Below are 16,737 nucleotides of genomic sequence, written 5' to 3' on the forward strand. Positions count from 1 at the left end.
ATTTAACTTACCATAAATTTACTTTGAATGTTGATCATATATTTATAAATGAAATTAGTTTTTATTTCGTTTGTTTGTGCTTTCATGATCCAATTTGGGAAATACTGGTTTGTAAAATAACTAGTTTTTTCAGTTATCTCTGTGCCATAGCAGAGTTCATAGAGCACAGTACTGATGAATGTTCTTACCTATCCTTCACAGAGTAACAGAACTCCAGTGTTCTGGCCCAAAGCATTTTCAGATAGGTTTTTGCTGTTGCTTTATCATTTTAAGTAGAATCCACACCCAATGTGGAGCCAAAGGGGGGCTTGAACTCATGACCCTGAGATCAAGACTCAGACTCTTAACTGACTGAGCCATCCAGGCACCCCTTCAGAAAGTTATTTTTGACAAACATCCTCAATATGTAGTTCAATTGTTTGTTTATATGCTCAGACTCTGTTTTTTTCTCCTTATTGAATCCCTTTTATGATTTATATTTCCTCCTATTCATTGTTTTTTGAGTTTTGAAAATTATTTAGGGCAGAATCAAATAATATTTGCTTATAATTTTTTATCTCTCAATATCTGTCCTCATTTGTAGTGAGGCATCAGTTATTTTTATGTTTTTTAACCTCATTGATTTTTGCTATTTGCATAATTTTTATTCTCCTTTGTAAGCTATATTTTGTTATTCTTTACCTAATTTTTTAGTTATGTGCTGAGTACCTTTTCTTTTCACCCTTTGTTATAGAAAAAATAGCTCAATATATATCTAATAAATTATCTAAATTTATTTTATTATTTGGATATGTTTTTGCCATTTATTTCCTACTTAATCTGTCAAGTACTGAGGAAAACATATTAACATCTTACACTTCTATTGTGTTTTAAAATTATTCTTGAAAAAAAATTATTCTAGGGGCAGCCCCGGTGGCTCAGCGGTTTAGCACCGTCTTCAGCCCAGGGTGTGATCCTGGAGACCGGGGATCAAGTCCCACATCAGGCTCCCTGCATGAAGTCTGCTTCTCCCTCTGCATGTGTCTCTGCCTGTCTCTCTCTCTCTCTCTGTCTCTCATGAATAAATAAATAAAATATTTTTAAAAATTATTCTTGAATTTCTAACAGCTTGGTTTTTATAATTTGGTGGGGTTTTTTAATTTGAACCATACAATTTATTATACTCTTTAAAAAAATTATGGACCTTGGTTTTTATATAATTTGGTGAGGTTTTTTAATTTGAAGCACACAATTTATTATACTCTTTTAAAAAATTATGGACCTTCTTTATCCTATTTAATGATTTCACAATGAATCCTAATTGTTTAATTTTATTATTGTAACTCCAGTTGTTTTGTTCATGTTTTGCTTATGTAGATTTTCCTAACCTTTCATACTTAACCTTTTTAAATTATTTCATTGTATAAGTACTTGTGATCAGAGGCTCTCAGATAATGTTTTAACCCAATTCTAGTATTCACCTTTTAATAAAAAGTAGCATCTTCTGTTATTCCATGTGTTTGGGTTTACTTTTGCCATTCCACTTTATAGCGCCCATTTTAAGATTCCTTGCTGTTTTAACATTATTTTGATGTTTAAATTATGTTTCATTTTTTCACCTATTCATCTTTGTTTTCAATTCTCTATATCATCACCTTTTAAAATATTTAAAGATCTACCTCTCATAAGAGCCAAGGCCTGCAAATAAGCCAAAAATTCACAAACATCAGAAGAATAATAAATTGTATGAATAGATAATAAAATCCTACAAAGTAATAAAAGCAAACAAACTGCCCTATATCAATATGGATGACACAAAAATAAAATACAAAATAATGCTTATGTTCTATTTACATAAAGCTAAAAAGCAGGTGAAAGTGCACCATATGGTATAGGTGGCAATGCTATTTTATTTGAAGGCAAGGGAAGTTCAGATGAGGGGAAGTTAGTGGGAAGGAATGGAAGTATAATCAGAACAAAGCAGGTTTCTGAGTGGTTGGGATAAAGTTCATTCTTCAGTGACTGGTGGTTACACTGGTATTTACTTTACAATTATTACACATCCATTGTGTGCATGATTCTGTATAGAATGTTGTATCTCACAATGAAGAAAAACCTCACATATAACTGTAGTCTCAAAAATCATATCAGAAAATATATACCTATGTATTCTCTTACATATAACTGAAAACATTTATCTTTCTACCTATACCCTATCTTCACCTCCTACTTTGTTTTTGTTAAACTGACCTCGTTTCTAATTTAAAAAATTTTTTAACAGCTTTCAGTAACCATAACTGATTTTATACTATAATCACAGTAATCCTTTCGATTTTATTTTGCTGCAAAGTTTTTCAATATTTGCCATTAATTGTTTTTTATAAAAATAGTCCCATTCTAAATTTGCCTTTATTTTTCTATCTTCTTATAAATCTCTTGTGGCTTAAAATAACTTACATTATTAGTGATATACTTTTTGTAGCTGATTAACATCTAAAAATGTACTTTTTAATTCTCATTCGAATGAAAACTCAGTTAAACATAAAATTCTCAGGACAAACATTTTTTCCTTAAAATCTGAAAGCCTTAATTCATTTATTCTTTTAGTCCGTGTTTCGGAGAAGACACCAAAAGTGAGGACATTCGAAAGACTGGTCCTGGGGACAAGGGTGGCTCAGTCAGTTAAGCATCTGCCTTCTGCTCAGGTCATGATCCCAGGATCCTGAGATCAAGTCCCCACATTGGGCTCCCTGCTCAGTGGAGGAATCTATTTCTCCCTCTCCCACTGACCCTGCTCATATGTTTGCTGGCTCTCTCTCTGTATGTCTCTCTCTCTTGCTCACACACACTCTCTCTAAAATAAATAAGATCTTTAAAAAAAAAAAAAAGAAGAAGAAAAGAAAGAAAGATCATGGTCTTTCTATTACATCTTTAGAATGCATGGACCAAATTATTTCCTTCCTCTTGAATGTCATCCCTTTATCTTCTTCATCTGAATTCTGAAAAAACTTTTCAAACTTGTCCTCTCCTTTATAACTCCTTGCATCAGGGGGAAAAAGCCTTTCCATTTTAATTCTCCTAATGCAAATTTTAGTCCTTCTCAGGCAGATTTTTTTTTTTAAGATTTTATTTATTCATTCATGAGAGACACACAGAGAGAGGCAGGGACATAGGCAGAGGGAGAAGCAGGCTCCATGCAGGAAGCCTGATGCGGGACTCGATCCCAGGACTCCGGGATCGTGACCGGAGCCAAAGGTAGATGCTCAACCACTAAGCTACCCAGGCGCCCCTCAGACAGATTTTTAAATATATTTTTATATGAGTAGAGTGGACACACAATGTTGCATTAGTTTCTGGCGTACAACATGGTGACTTGGCAAGTTTATACCTTACGCTATGTTCACCACAAGTATAACTGCCATCTGTCACCATACAACACTATTACAATACCACTGACTATATTCCCTATGTAGTATCTTTCATTCCCATGACTTACTCATTCCATTACTGGAAACCTGTATCTCCTACTCTTCTTCACTCATTTTGCTCTTCCCACCCCTTCCCTCTGACAACCATTAGTTTATTCTCTGTATTTATAGATATGATTCTGCTTTTTGTTTGTTTATTCAATTGTTTTGTTTTTAGATCCTACATATAAGTGAAATCAAATATTTGTCTTTCTCTGACTTATTTTCAGATTTTGAATCAGCTATTACATGTTAGTTCCTTTCCTCTTTCCCTACCTTGTCCAATGGTGTGTTTCTGTGCTCTGTCTCCTAGCTTACCCCCCTCCCCTTTATTTAAGATTTCATTTATTTATTGAAAGAGAGGGAGAGTGTGTACATGCAAGAACAGGGGAGGGACAGAGGGAGAGGAAAAGAGAGAATCTCCAGCAGGCTCCACACTAAATGCAGAGCCCCCCTTGGGGCTCAATCCCACAACCCTGAGAACATGACCTGAGCCAAAACCAAGAGTAGGTCACTCAACAGACTGAGCCACCCAGGTACCCCTACCCGGCTCCCTTTTTAAACCCAGTCTTTTGTTTTATTACTGTATGCTTCTGTATTTTCTAGAGTTTTATTGAAAGCACAAAAAGCTTATTGTGAATCTTTTCTTCTTCCTCTGGAAAATTATTTCTTTTAGAAATAAAACTTGAGCATTTCTTCCTTTCAGGCCTCAGAACACTTGGTTTGGTCTGACGCTGAGTTGCCCTGTTCAGTGCATCCATAGTTAATAAGGATGGTTCATGCTCTTTGGATCCCCATCGCTGACTCTTCTATTTTTCTTAAAAATTTCCTTGCAAACGTTAGGCAGCAAGGTTGCTGTCTATAAATTCCATGTGCAGCTAGCTGTCAGAGGCTGAGGAAATGGAGAAGAAACTCTTTCCAGGGATCCACTTTGCTAAGGGTCAGCTTCTGGTCTTTTCTTCTTTTTGGTTTACCCATAATGCCAGGTTCATGGAAAATCTTGCCCAACCTGCTTTCCCAGGCTGCTATTTACTACATCAAATAGAAAACGAAATGTGTCCAGAAGAAATCTCACCTCACTAGCAGCTTCATGTGAATCTTGCGTGAACTCTAAAGTCTCCCTCCTGCAGTGCTTTCATCTCGTGTGGATCCCCATCCACGAACAGGCATCCAGTGGATATACCTGACTTTCCTTAAGGTCCACCATGGTCTGTAGGGCTCACCTGCCAAACTGGCCACTGGTGGAACATTTCTGAGCGTATCAATCAACCCTATATCCTCCTTGCCCTGCTTCATTTTGGAAAAACTTGCATTAAGTAGAAAAGAAGTGTTTCCAGCTTTTTAGCATTTCCTTTTTATAATTTCCAAGTGGTGATGTCTGATTCCTGATAATTTTTTCCATTATTCTGTCAGTCAAGATAGTAGAAGTGGAATAGTGTACAAATTATAATAGCCGTCATTATCTGAAAGTCATAACATAAATATTTTTAAACCACCTAATGAGCTAGAAATTCCAAAGTTCTCCAAGTGGGCCAACCCTGCAGACAGACAAGCAATGACAGTGAGGTACAGAGAACACTGCACAGCCTCTCTCTTGGTAAGTCTCACACATCACATCTGTCATTTTGCTGAGCCTTCTCATTCAGTCGGCTGTTAGCTCCATTTTCAGGTGACTCACCTCAAAACTTCAAGCTGCAAAATGGCCCAGTTGCAGCAGGGAGTGATGACGCTTTCCAAAATCTTGTGAAATAAGATGATTTGTGAGCAGAATCACCCAAACAGTATTTCTCAGGGTTATTTTGAGCTTTTGCTTTTCCTTTCTCCCTGATAACTTTAACTGAGATGAGTATGCAGAAATTTATGGTGCTAATATAGAAAAAAAAAGATAAGTATTATTAGGATCATTAAATAAGAATCCACTTATAGAAATTCATTTGCACCATGTTCCACATTACACTGTAAAAACATCGAGATGGACTTAAACATCTTTCTTAAAATCTAAAATCTTAAAATGTATGTGATCCTAGGTCCCCCATAATGTACTGAACCAGCTGGAATAGTTATTTAGCAACTGGAAAGGCATGATGTACACATTTCAAATGCTTCTTGGTGGTTTCCTCTTCACATGAAGTAAGGAGGCTTCTGAGCCATCAATGAAGAAGGGAGCCCATGAAACACAAAGGAAGAACAATCATTTTCTATTTGGACTTGCTGGTGGGCTGAAAAGAAAGCCTACAGCTTCGGGGAGGAGTCCTTCATCTGACTTGACACCCACTGTTCCCCAAACCCAGAACTAAGCTAGGTTGAGAAGGGGCAAAATGATCTCTGCCTTACGTTTCTGTACTTCCAAGTGACTAAGCTTCAAATGTGTTGAAGGTCCTTACTCGCCCTCTCTGACCATCAGGTAAGCAGAATGAATGAGTCTGGGAAGTGCTACACCACCAACGGAACCAAAAACTCAATGTTGACAGTACTACCTTTTGTCAGTTACCTACAATAATGATATATGGCAAATCTCCCAGGGTCCTAAAATAATAAGCACTTATTTTGTTTAAGAGTGTGTGTGTGTTGTTGATTGGGGCTGGGTTTAGCTGAGCAGCTCTGGCCTCAGCTAGGCTGATTTCTCCAGTCTGGTGGTAGCAGGTTATTGGCTGCTCTGGGGTCAAGCTGGGATGTCTGGAACAACTGGGCTCTGGACCACATGTCCCACCTCACAGCAGGCCAGCCAGGCACCTGGTCACCACAATCAGAGAGGAGCAACAGAACAAGGAAAAATATGTAAGCATTGTTCAGATCTCCACGTGGGGGCTGGGGGGGGGGGGGTCACATTTGCAAGCATGCCATTGTCCAAGGCAAGACATAGGCTAAGCCCAGAGTCGAGGTATGGGATAGAATGCCCAATCAAGAGGACACTGCAGAGTGACAAGGCAAAAGGAGTGGGAACTGGGAGAGGTGTAGAATGAGGCCATTAATGCCGTCAGTCTACTGTACTCCCTTCTGCCAGTTCCTCTACTGTTTGAACCATGATCCTCAGCTGAATGATTACTTTCTAACACATCCCATCCCTGATTGAGGGCCCTAAAATCTAGCACTACTCACTCAAATGAGAACATCTGGTCAACTCACCCCAAAACAGTTGAAACTGAGTCACTGAATAATCATGATTATAAATAGATGAGATTTAATTACCAATAGTTAAACACAATTAGCTCATAGCCCAGTAACCCATGAGACTGTGGTAAATCTATCTTTGCCCTAATCTGATGCAATGCAAGATTATTCTCTAACAAAATAGCAAGTCCTGGACAAGAACGAGAGTTGGATCAGGATTGTACCTGGAGGTAGACATATATAAGTTACATGGAAACAACAAAGTAAGGTCCTCTGAAATGACAACATAAAATCAACGCTTAGAAGTGCAGTGCAAGGTCACCAGGATTCTAAATAATGATGTGCCATAGTAAATTAGAAATCAAAGATATATTTTCCTCACAATAATGGTTAGGAATGTGTCACTGACTGAAGATCAGTGCATTAAGGATTCTCATAGCTCAAGTTGCACTGAATGTTTTTGAAACAAATTCTGTTCCCTCCATCTAAATGCTTGATGTTTAACACAGAATACTTAGCTATAGGTCCTTAGTTATTGCATGGAGTTGTTTAAGATCAAACTTAATCTCTGAAAAGTTGATGACTCATATATTTCAGGTGAAATAAGTTTTTGAGTTATAATTTAGAATGAATTTCCTACTTCAATCTGCTGAGATAGGAAGCCCAAATTGCTTGGAATGGTATCAGTGCTTCCATGGTACAAAATGATGGAATAAATCAAATTCTTAATATTAATGTTCTTGTAATAAAACCCGTAATAAATTTTCTTGGTCACTGGCAAAATTCTTAATTTAGTCACCTGATCTAGATGTTTGGTCAGATGAAATTTTGGCTGGCAGGGCCTCACCACATAGAGACAATTAAATGACAATTGATTAGATTTTGCATATCTCCTAATATTTTCTGACTCTGATCAAAACAGTAAAGTCATGGTAATGATGGTTCCTTTCAACCAAAAGGAATTTGAATAAAACAATTCCTCTATTGAGCCCTCAGAATTCTACCCATTTCTGGCTCAATTCTTTTCTAGCTGGGGATCTGTGAAGTTTCTTTTCTCCTTCTTCTTGACCCACTTTGTTTTCATCTCCAAGCCAGGATAGAAGTCTTTCTCTAAGAAACTGCTGTGTAACCAATTTTAACTCTCATTTTACCTTTTTTTTTTTTTCCGAGACTTAAATATGGAAGCAGTTCATACAATAAAATGTGATAAAAGCCCTAACAACAGTAGGCACCCTTCTATTCAATTTCCCTTGTTATCAGCACACGGATTGTTTTAGACAGCTGGTTGAGCTGAGATGCTTTCAGGGGCCATCGGATACAGCAAAGTCTCCTCGCCCAGAGAGAATCCTATGCAACACTAGGAATACTAGGTCCTTTTAGCAATCCTCAAAGGAAAAATGGAAAAATTTGAGCAACTATCTTTCTTTTGTGCAGCTGAGATATCCCCTGCCTTCCCTCAATTTTCTGTCCTCACTGTCATACAGAATGAGCAAAATTACGCTCATTCTATATGACAGCAAATAGCTCTTTATAACAGAAAGTCTGTTTCTTCCAAAATCTAATATTAGTGCGATTTAAGTAGGCATTCAAATAAAAGATAAGGAACCAACAGCATTAAGATTTCACAGAAAAGTATCAGGAAGTAAAAACACAGAATTATGTCTTCCCACTCTTGGACAAAAAAAGAGTTTACTAAAAACTAAAACATTCCACAATAATGAATAGAGCAAATCTTATTTTCTGTCCTTTGCTTCCACTGCCAAACACCGGTGAAAGGGGTCGGCTCACCATTGTTTCTACATTCTGCCCAGCTTTCCCCTTCATGAAGCTGTCTCTGTAGCATTGCTGAAATCATTCTCTTGAAGATCACCAATGACTGCCCTATAGTATTTCCTTATTTTATTGTAAGGTATAACACAAACAGAAAATTGAATAAAACAAAAACATCAATAATTTATCACAAAGAAAACAGCCGTGCACCACCTTCCAGGAAATAGAACACTGTCAACTTCCCATAAGCAATCCCTCATGCTTCCTCTCAATCACTAATGCCTTCCTCCTCCCCAAAGATATCTATCCTTATCCTCTGCGGTTAGTTTTTCCTGCTTTTCAGTTTTTTATGGACAGAATCATGTGTCGGCCTTGTCATGGAATTGTGTCTGGCTCATATCACTCAACATTCTGATGGCGAGATTCACCTATGCCATTGGATGCACCCATCCCACTGTATGTAAGGAACAAGTTCCTCCATTTTCATAGTTTTGCAGGCATTTGTACTATATAACTGACTACTTCACAATTTTCCCATAATACTGTAGATGTACTTTCAGGTTGTTTCCAGGTTGTAAGAAGTCACTGTACATTCTAGATACAAGCCTTTTGTCAGATACATGTTTTGGAAATAGTTATGTCATTGACTTTCAAACTTTTTTTTTCCTAAATATGTGTTTTTAAGGCTCTCAACTATCCTTAAAACACAGCTTTAATGGCATTTCACAAATTTTGATAAGTAGTATTTTTTATTATTATTTATTTCAAAAGATGTACTATTTTCCCTTATGACGTCTTCTTTGAGCCATAGGTCATTTGGACTGTATTCATTTCCAAATTAGAGATGTTCTAGTTAACTTTGTGTTACTTATTTTTATAGTTGAATTGCTCTGTATTGAGTGACATTTTCCATATGATTTTAGTGCTTTGAAATTTGTTGAAAATGGTTTATGGCCCTGCATATGGTCAATTTATGTAAATTTTCCTTGTGTGCTTAAAAAATGTATATTCTTCATAGTTGTTGGTTACAGTTTTTATATCTCTAATTAGGAAGTATAGTAGTTATTTACATTTTTCAAATATTCCATTTACTTTTTTTCTTTTTGTCTGCTTCCTCAAACATTTTTTGAACAAAGCATTTTAAAAATCTCTGTTACAGCATGCCTGGGTGGGCTCAGATGGTTAAGCATCCAAGTCTTGATTTTGGCTCAAGTCTTGATCTCCAGGTCATGGGACTGAGCTCCATACTGGGTTCCATGCTCAGTGTGGAGTCTGCTTGTCCCGCTCCCTCTCCTCCTCCCCCTCCTCCCCACTCTCTCTCTCTCTAAAATAAATAAGATCTTTAAAAATTTTAAATAAAAATAAAATTCTCTGTTATGATTGGGAATTTTTCCACTTCTGTTAATTTTTGCCTTACATGTCTCAGTTATTCGATGTACGCAGAAATAGAATTTTTATATCTTCTCATTGAAGTATTATATTATTTTGAACCCTCTATCTTTCTTTTGTTTATGTTTCTGCCTACAATGTATATTGTCAGGTGTATGTGTGTGTACACACACACACACAAGCTCTGTTTTGGTTGGAGTTTGCATGGTGTATCTTCTCTCATCTTTCTTTTTATCTTTAATTTTGTATTTTTGATGTTTTTCTTATAAGCTGTATAGTTAACTGTTTATCTCATTTGACAAATTTTGTGTTCAAATGGGAGGATTAGTTCATTTATGGTTAATATATTTAGTGACATATCTGGGTTTCCATCTGCTTTCAGACTTAGTCCCTTCTATTTGCCTCACCTATTCCTCATTATTTTTTTTCTCTTTTCTCCTTTTGGATTAAGCATTTTATTATTCCATTCCTTTCTTACTATTATTTTAGTAGTAATATCTGCCCTTAAAATTCTTTTGGTGATGTCCCTAAAGATGACAATACTCACCCTTGAGTTATCAAAGTCTGATATTCTTTGGTATTTTTTCCCTCTTCCAGACCGGTGCAAAGAACTTGGAAGATTTTAATTGTATTCATTCCCTTTCTTCTTCTGTGATATTGTCATATTTTCTCATAAGGCTCTACTATTATTTTTAACATAGTCATTATTCATTTAAACCTATTCATCTGTTTCTCATTTTCACTGTACTTTATTTCTTCCGGTATCTCAAATTTGGAACCTGAATAATGTTCTCTCTGTCTTTGGTATAGATTACAGGTGATAAATTCTCCCAGTATTTACTTATCTGAAAATGTTATTTATCTATTTTTGGAAGGTATTTTCACTGGCAAGAGAATTCTTAGCAGCATTTATTTACCATGAACAGTTTAGAGATAACATTTCATTACCTTCAAACTTTGACTGTTTCTATTCTGAAGTCAGCTTGTCATTCTAATAGCTGCTTCCTTGAGAGTAGTTTGGCTTTTTCCATCCTCTGGATGCCTTTGTGATTTCCTCTTTGTTTTTGGTTTCAGATGCTATATTTTAAGGAGCCTAAGTTGGTTGTTTTGTTGGTTGTTCTCCTGCTTGGAGTCTGTAAAGATGATTGAATATGTGACAATACTTTTTGCTAACCTTAGAAAATTCTCAGATTTGATCAGATTGCACAGTGTTTCTGGCTCATTATCTGTCTTCACTGCTCCAGGGGCTCCAACTCTTTTGCAGTATTGTTTACACTCTCTTCTCCTGTTTCTAATTTTAACTCTTCATACTTCACTTTGCATTTTGCAGCTGTAGGTTTCCCATGTACTTAATTTCCATATGGAATTGCCTTTGATTCAATTTCATGAATTGAGATCATCCAAAGCATGACTTTAGTCGCTTCCCAGACTGATCTACCTCCAATTCCCCTTAACTCCCAGGATTTAATCATTTGGGTTCTCAACCCCAAAAAAGGAATTTTACCATGTCCTACCAGAAGGTTCTGAACTTTAATTTTCTTATCCCTCACCACAAATGGTTTCAAAATTTCTGCCCAGTATCCTCACTTCTCAATTATCTCTTCCAGATTTAGCAGATCTGTCTAAGGGAAAAACAGCCCGAATGTAAGGCTCACCTTTCAGCATGAGTCAACCCTGTTGTTTCTGTGATGACTTTAAATAGATAAATACGGGCACTGACTGAGGGGGGCACTTGATGGAATGAGCACTGGGTGTTATGCTATAGTTGGCAAATTGAACTCCAATTAAATATATATATGTAAAAATAAATAAATAAATATATTTATGCCAAAAAATAAATAGATAAATCATTAAAAAAATATTTGTTCAGATTTTCTAGTTGTTCTTAGCATGAGGTTTAATTCAAATTGCCTTGTTCATTGCTGGAGAACAAAAATGTATTTGTTTTAAAACCCAATATTCAGGCAGCCCTGGTGGCTCAGCAGTTTAACGCCACCTTCAGCCCAGGGTCTGATCCTGGAGACCCGAGATCAAAGTCCCATGTCGGGCTCCTGGCATGGAGCCTGCTTCTCCCTCTGCCTGTGTCTCTGCCTCTCTCTCTCTCTCTCTCTGTCATGAGTAAATAAATAAAATCTTTTTAAAAATTTAAAAAATAAATAAAACCCAGTATTCTTTCCATCATCACTTTCCTAAATTCTCTGAAACATTCAACTCTTAATTCTTTACTCGAGATTTCCTTTTCATTTTCATCAAATGCATTTTCAATTTATTTTTTCCTTTCTTTTTGCTCTGTATGGTCCTTCTAGTCCTCTAACCATTCTATATTCTTTCCTCTCTTATCTGCCTGGACCTTGCCCTCTCTACACATGCTTTTGTATAGGTGTCTGTCAGGACAAATATCCCCTGCATACACACTCTCCAATAAATGTATCTACTCCTTTAGCAGGGTGTGTGGATGATTCCCACGTCTTCATCTCTAGTCTGAAAATATGATTTATGATTACACCTAATATTTCTAACTCCTTAGAGGACCTCTCCATTTAGATATCCAGTCTCGATGTGATTTTTCAAATGAACTTTTGAATGAAACTCTTTCATGAACTTTCTCATCCTAACTAAACTTTCAATGAATTTTCTTTTTTTTTTTTTAAGATTTTATTTATTCATCCATGAGAGACCCAGAGAGAAAGAGAGGCAGAGACACAGGCAGAGGGAGAAGCAGGCTCCCTGCATGGAGCCCCATGTGGGACTCCATCCGGGTCTCCAGGATTAGGCCCTGGGGTGAAGGCGGTGCTAAAACCGCTGAGCCACCGGGGCTGCCCTCAATGAACTTTCAAATGAACTTCTCATCCTAACTAAACTAATGATCCAAGACACTGGGAATGGAAAGAGAGATGTATGTGCCAAAGTGCCACTTTAAACTATTTGGTGACTCCACTGACTCAGAAAATAAAGATTAGAGAAGCAAAGATGATTCCAAGTTTTCTTGCCTAGAAGATGTAAAAGTACCTTCAATTGATATAAATTAGGTGGTTAGGAAGACTGCTGCTTCAGGGAGACAGATGTTATGCTTATCTTCTTGTTACCCGTCTCTCTACCCTCTATCCCAGATCCTCCCCACCACGTCATTAGAAATATGTTCTGAGTAATGCTTTCACAGTATTCTTCCTAAAATACAATATTTCTCACATCACTCCAAATATTAAGAACCCAAAGCGTCACCTTTTCTCTTCTGTACAAACTCCAAACAACTGTGCCTGATTGTTCAAGGCTATTTATAATCTGTCATCAGCCATTATTTCTCATGATGCAATTTCTTCTCTAATCAATAATCTTCCTCAAAATACTTCATCTTATTTCCCACTCTCAGGCTGTTCTTCAGGCTGATCTCAATTCCAAAAGGTTTTCTTCCTTCCTATATTCCTATTAGTCTTAATTACTCTTCAAGGTTTGATTCAAGCCCCACCACTGCCCTGAAACTCTGTGACTACATCAGTTCTTGCTGCTTCCAACATTCTCTCAAAAATCTATGTACAAGGGTGATGTGAGCAAAATGGTAGCATAGAAATTTCCAGTGTTTTCTCTCTCCCCTCTCCCCAATCCCAGAATTACCACAAACAACTAGCCGTGAAGAAAAATACTTTTACAAAAGCCGAGGTTTCCAGGTGAGGGAAGAAGCACAGGGATAAGAAAGGACTCACTGATAGATTCATACTCCTCTATCTCCCTTCCCCAAGCCCAAGCAGCCCAGAACAGAGACACCGTCCCCATGGAAGAAAGAAAGTGAAGTAAGTATCTGACCTCACCTTGAACTCCGAGCATCAGAACCACTGCTGCATCCCAAGCAACTCTCTGCAGGCTCCCAAAACCCATGCAGAAGGCTGGCAGACTGGATACCTGGCCGGTCTCTGTCCCCAGGTGTTCTCTCTCTTTCAACAGCACCTGTGATGTACAGACTTACTACATAAAATTGGAAGGTTCTCCTGGGGTCAAAGAAGGATACACAAAATAGCATGAGAATTTATTCATTGCATCAGTGTTATCAGTAAACCAGAGGCAGCATTGGAAAGACATTCATTTCCCCAAATTTCAGCACTATCTTGACTCTGCCCAGGCCTAAAGCAAAGGACAAAAATGAACAAGAGTGTTATACAATAGCAAAATACAGAACCCCAGCTTTCTTCTTATATGTCTTAAAATTAAACACCAAAGAAATATATCATTTAATTTTATCAGCATTAATAAAACAATTTAGTTTAAAACTGCTACTGTGAAGAAAAGAGGATTTTTGTGTTATGTGTACATAGAGAGCCAAATATTTACTTTCGTGGTTCTTAGTCTTTTAACCTTCTCACCTGGCAGTGGATACATAACGCCCTGAAATTTGCTTTTGGGGTTGCTAGAGAATATCTGTTGTATAGAACTGTAAACACCGCTGCTGGTTTTGACATTTAAGGAGCAGGTGGTATGGCGCAAAATGCTTCAGTGTTCTAAAACCTGGCAGCTTGGGTCCCTTACCTGAACAAAGAGGGGAGAGAGCAGGTTAAATTTCCTGACCTCTGGAGTTTTCCAAAGGGCAAACTTAATTAACTGCATCCCAGTTGGTGCTTGCGGGTGATAGAGAAGACGGGAACAGAGTTCTGTGGAGGATTAAGGAGGCAGTGCTAGCGTGTCAGCTGCCCACTGGGCATCACGCTGGCCAAAAGCAAGATGAAGAGAATTGCCCTGGAGAGTTCGGTGGTTTCAGTAATGCTGCCAGAACTTGATTGAGAAATAACACTTCAACAATCTTAGAAACAAGCACTTAAATTTGCCACCAGACTTTCCTCTTTTCGGAGAATCCAAGTTATGAGGACAAAGTAATGCATTTGGTTAATACAATGGGCCCCTTTCTAATGCTTTTTGCTACTCAGAATGAGAATTTTTTTAATATATCAAACCAAACTATCTTACTGAAAGCATAAAATAAAGTAATTTAACTTGAAAATTTGAGGTGTAGGGGCTCCTGACTGGCTCAGCTGGTGGAGCATTTGCCTCTTGATCTCAGGGTTGTAAGTTTGAGCCCCATATTGGGTATAGAGATTACTTAAAAATAAAATCTTAAAAAAAAAATGGGGCGCCTGGGTGGCTCAGTTGGTTAAGCATCTGCCTTCGACTCAGGTCATAATCCTGCAGTCCTGGGTTCAAGCCCTACATCGGTCTTCTGCTCAGTGGGGAGTCTGCTTCTCCCTCTCCCTCTGCCTGCCATTCCCCCTGCTTGTACGCTTGTGCTCTCTCTCAAATAAATAAATAAAGTCTTTTCAAGAAAATAAAAAATGTAGATAATAAAAATTTAAAAAATAAAAACGACACGTAAACCTTGACAAGACTATATATTTTTATAGAGCTAATGATGGTTCCCCTCAGGATCGGTACATGTACATCATTGTCCCTTGCAATTGAACAGCTAATGTTTGTTTGCTTTCCATGTACCAAGCTCTGTGTTGTCACTGACTTAAGCTTCAGGACACTCAAGTGAGGTATAGGTGCTAGGGTTGTCATCACTGCACAGATAAGAAATTAAAGGTACACAGATGCTGGATAAGCTGTCCCAGTTACCTCTCCAACTAGTAGCAGAATTGGATTGAGACCCGATCAATCTAATTCTCTGTTCCACACTTTGAAACCACTGTAACATACAGTTTTCCCTGGTGACAAAGCTGGTCTCAAACAGAGTCAGCTTTCAGAAAATGGTGCAGTTTTCCCTACTCCTCCCAACGGGCTGTCTCTCAATCAGAGGCAAGGTCACCTTGAATGCGTACCAGGAAGCCCTTGTACCCTGATCAGATATTCTTCTTTTTCTACTCCACTGCACCACTGGTGCCATCTTTCCTAGCTGAGGCCCAGGAGGTTGCTTGCACCTCATTTCAGGTCCAAGGGTACTCACTTAAGTCCACACACTGAGGGCAGGGAGGGGCCTCACCTTCCCAAGTGAAGCATCCACAAGACAAATAAAACTTTACTTTGCTTCTGTTAATTGTGGCATGATTTTGAAGTGTTGTTGTTGAAGGCACGCGCAGTGCTGTTGAAGAGGAAGAAAATGCAAATAAAGAAATAACTTGAATTAGAGTTCTCCAAAGAAACAGAACTACTAGGATATATATATATATATATATATATATATATATAGAATGGACAAAGGTTTTCGGGGTTTTTTGTGAAAGATAGATAGATAGATTTGACAGAGATAGAGAGGAAGAGAGCAGATTGACTGATTGATTGATTGATTGATTGATTGATTTGACAGAGAGAGAGCACGAGCCAGGGGGAGAAGCAGAGGGAGAAGCAGACTCCCTGCTGAGCCGGGAGCCAGACACAGGACTCCATCCAGGAACCCTGTGATCATGTCCTGAGCTGAACGTAAACACTTAACTGACTGAGCCACCCAGGCACCCCTGGACAAAGGTTTTGTTTTATTTTGTTTTTAATGTGGAATTAACTCATGCAGTTATGGAAGCTGAGAATCCCACCATCTGCCTTTTTATTCTATTCACACCCTTGATGGATTAAGTGAGACACACCACACTGGTGAGGCCTCGTCTTTATCAGTCTGCAGATGCCAATGCTCATCTGTTCCAGAGATTCCCTGGCAAACACACCCAGAAATAATGTTTTACCAGCTGTCTGGGCACCCTTTAGCCCAGTCAAGTTGATGCAAAAGATTCACCAACAGAACCCCAAGCTGCAAAACATACAACAGTGTCCATATGGTCTCCACAGGCCCAGAGACTCCTTGCCTGCAGCAGGGTATGAGCCCCTGGCTCTAGGGCAATCGTGAGTCTCTAGGTGCAATACTCTAGGGTAGTACTCAAGGACAATTCTTTCATTCTTGACGAATTAATTCATTTGCTTACTCTCAGAAGAAATCACCTATTTGGTGACAGCTGAGAGGGAACGTAGCACATTAACTCATTCAACAGTATTTCAGAAGCACCTCCCATGAGAAGACATGTGATTCTGAGGCCTATCAGGAAGGCACAGA

General features: G+C 38.1%; 1 protein-coding gene across 5 annotated transcripts in view; it reads right to left on the reverse strand.

Annotated features, from left to right (window-relative positions):
• LOC112661783 (keratin-associated protein 11-1) overlaps nt 1–14,591 on the reverse strand; it is a 73,095-nt gene extending 58,504 nt beyond the window's left edge. The window contains exons 1-4 of one of the 5 annotated variants that reach the window (XR_004811122.2): nt 14,235–14,591; nt 13,523–13,658; nt 10,665–10,849; nt 5,125–5,312 (exon numbers count right to left, since the gene is read on the reverse strand). Coding sequence is in view for 1 of the 5 variants with exons in the window: in XM_049104666.1 (XP_048960623.1) it covers nt 13,523–13,658; nt 14,235–14,312 (214 nt within the window). In the remaining 4 variants the exon portion in view is untranslated. The remainder of the gene's footprint in view (nt 1–5,124; nt 5,313–10,664; nt 10,850–13,522; nt 13,659–14,234) is intronic. The other 4 variants (XM_035709380.2, XM_035709382.2, XM_049104666.1 and 1 more) reach the window with 4 other exon arrangements.
• Between the last annotated feature and the right edge of the window lie 2,146 nt (nt 14,592–16,737).

This window comes from Canis lupus, chromosome 31, assembly GCF_003254725.2.
Source record: "Canis lupus dingo isolate Sandy chromosome 31, ASM325472v2, whole genome shotgun sequence".
Lineage (NCBI taxonomy): Eukaryota > Metazoa > Chordata > Mammalia > Carnivora > Canidae > Canis > Canis lupus.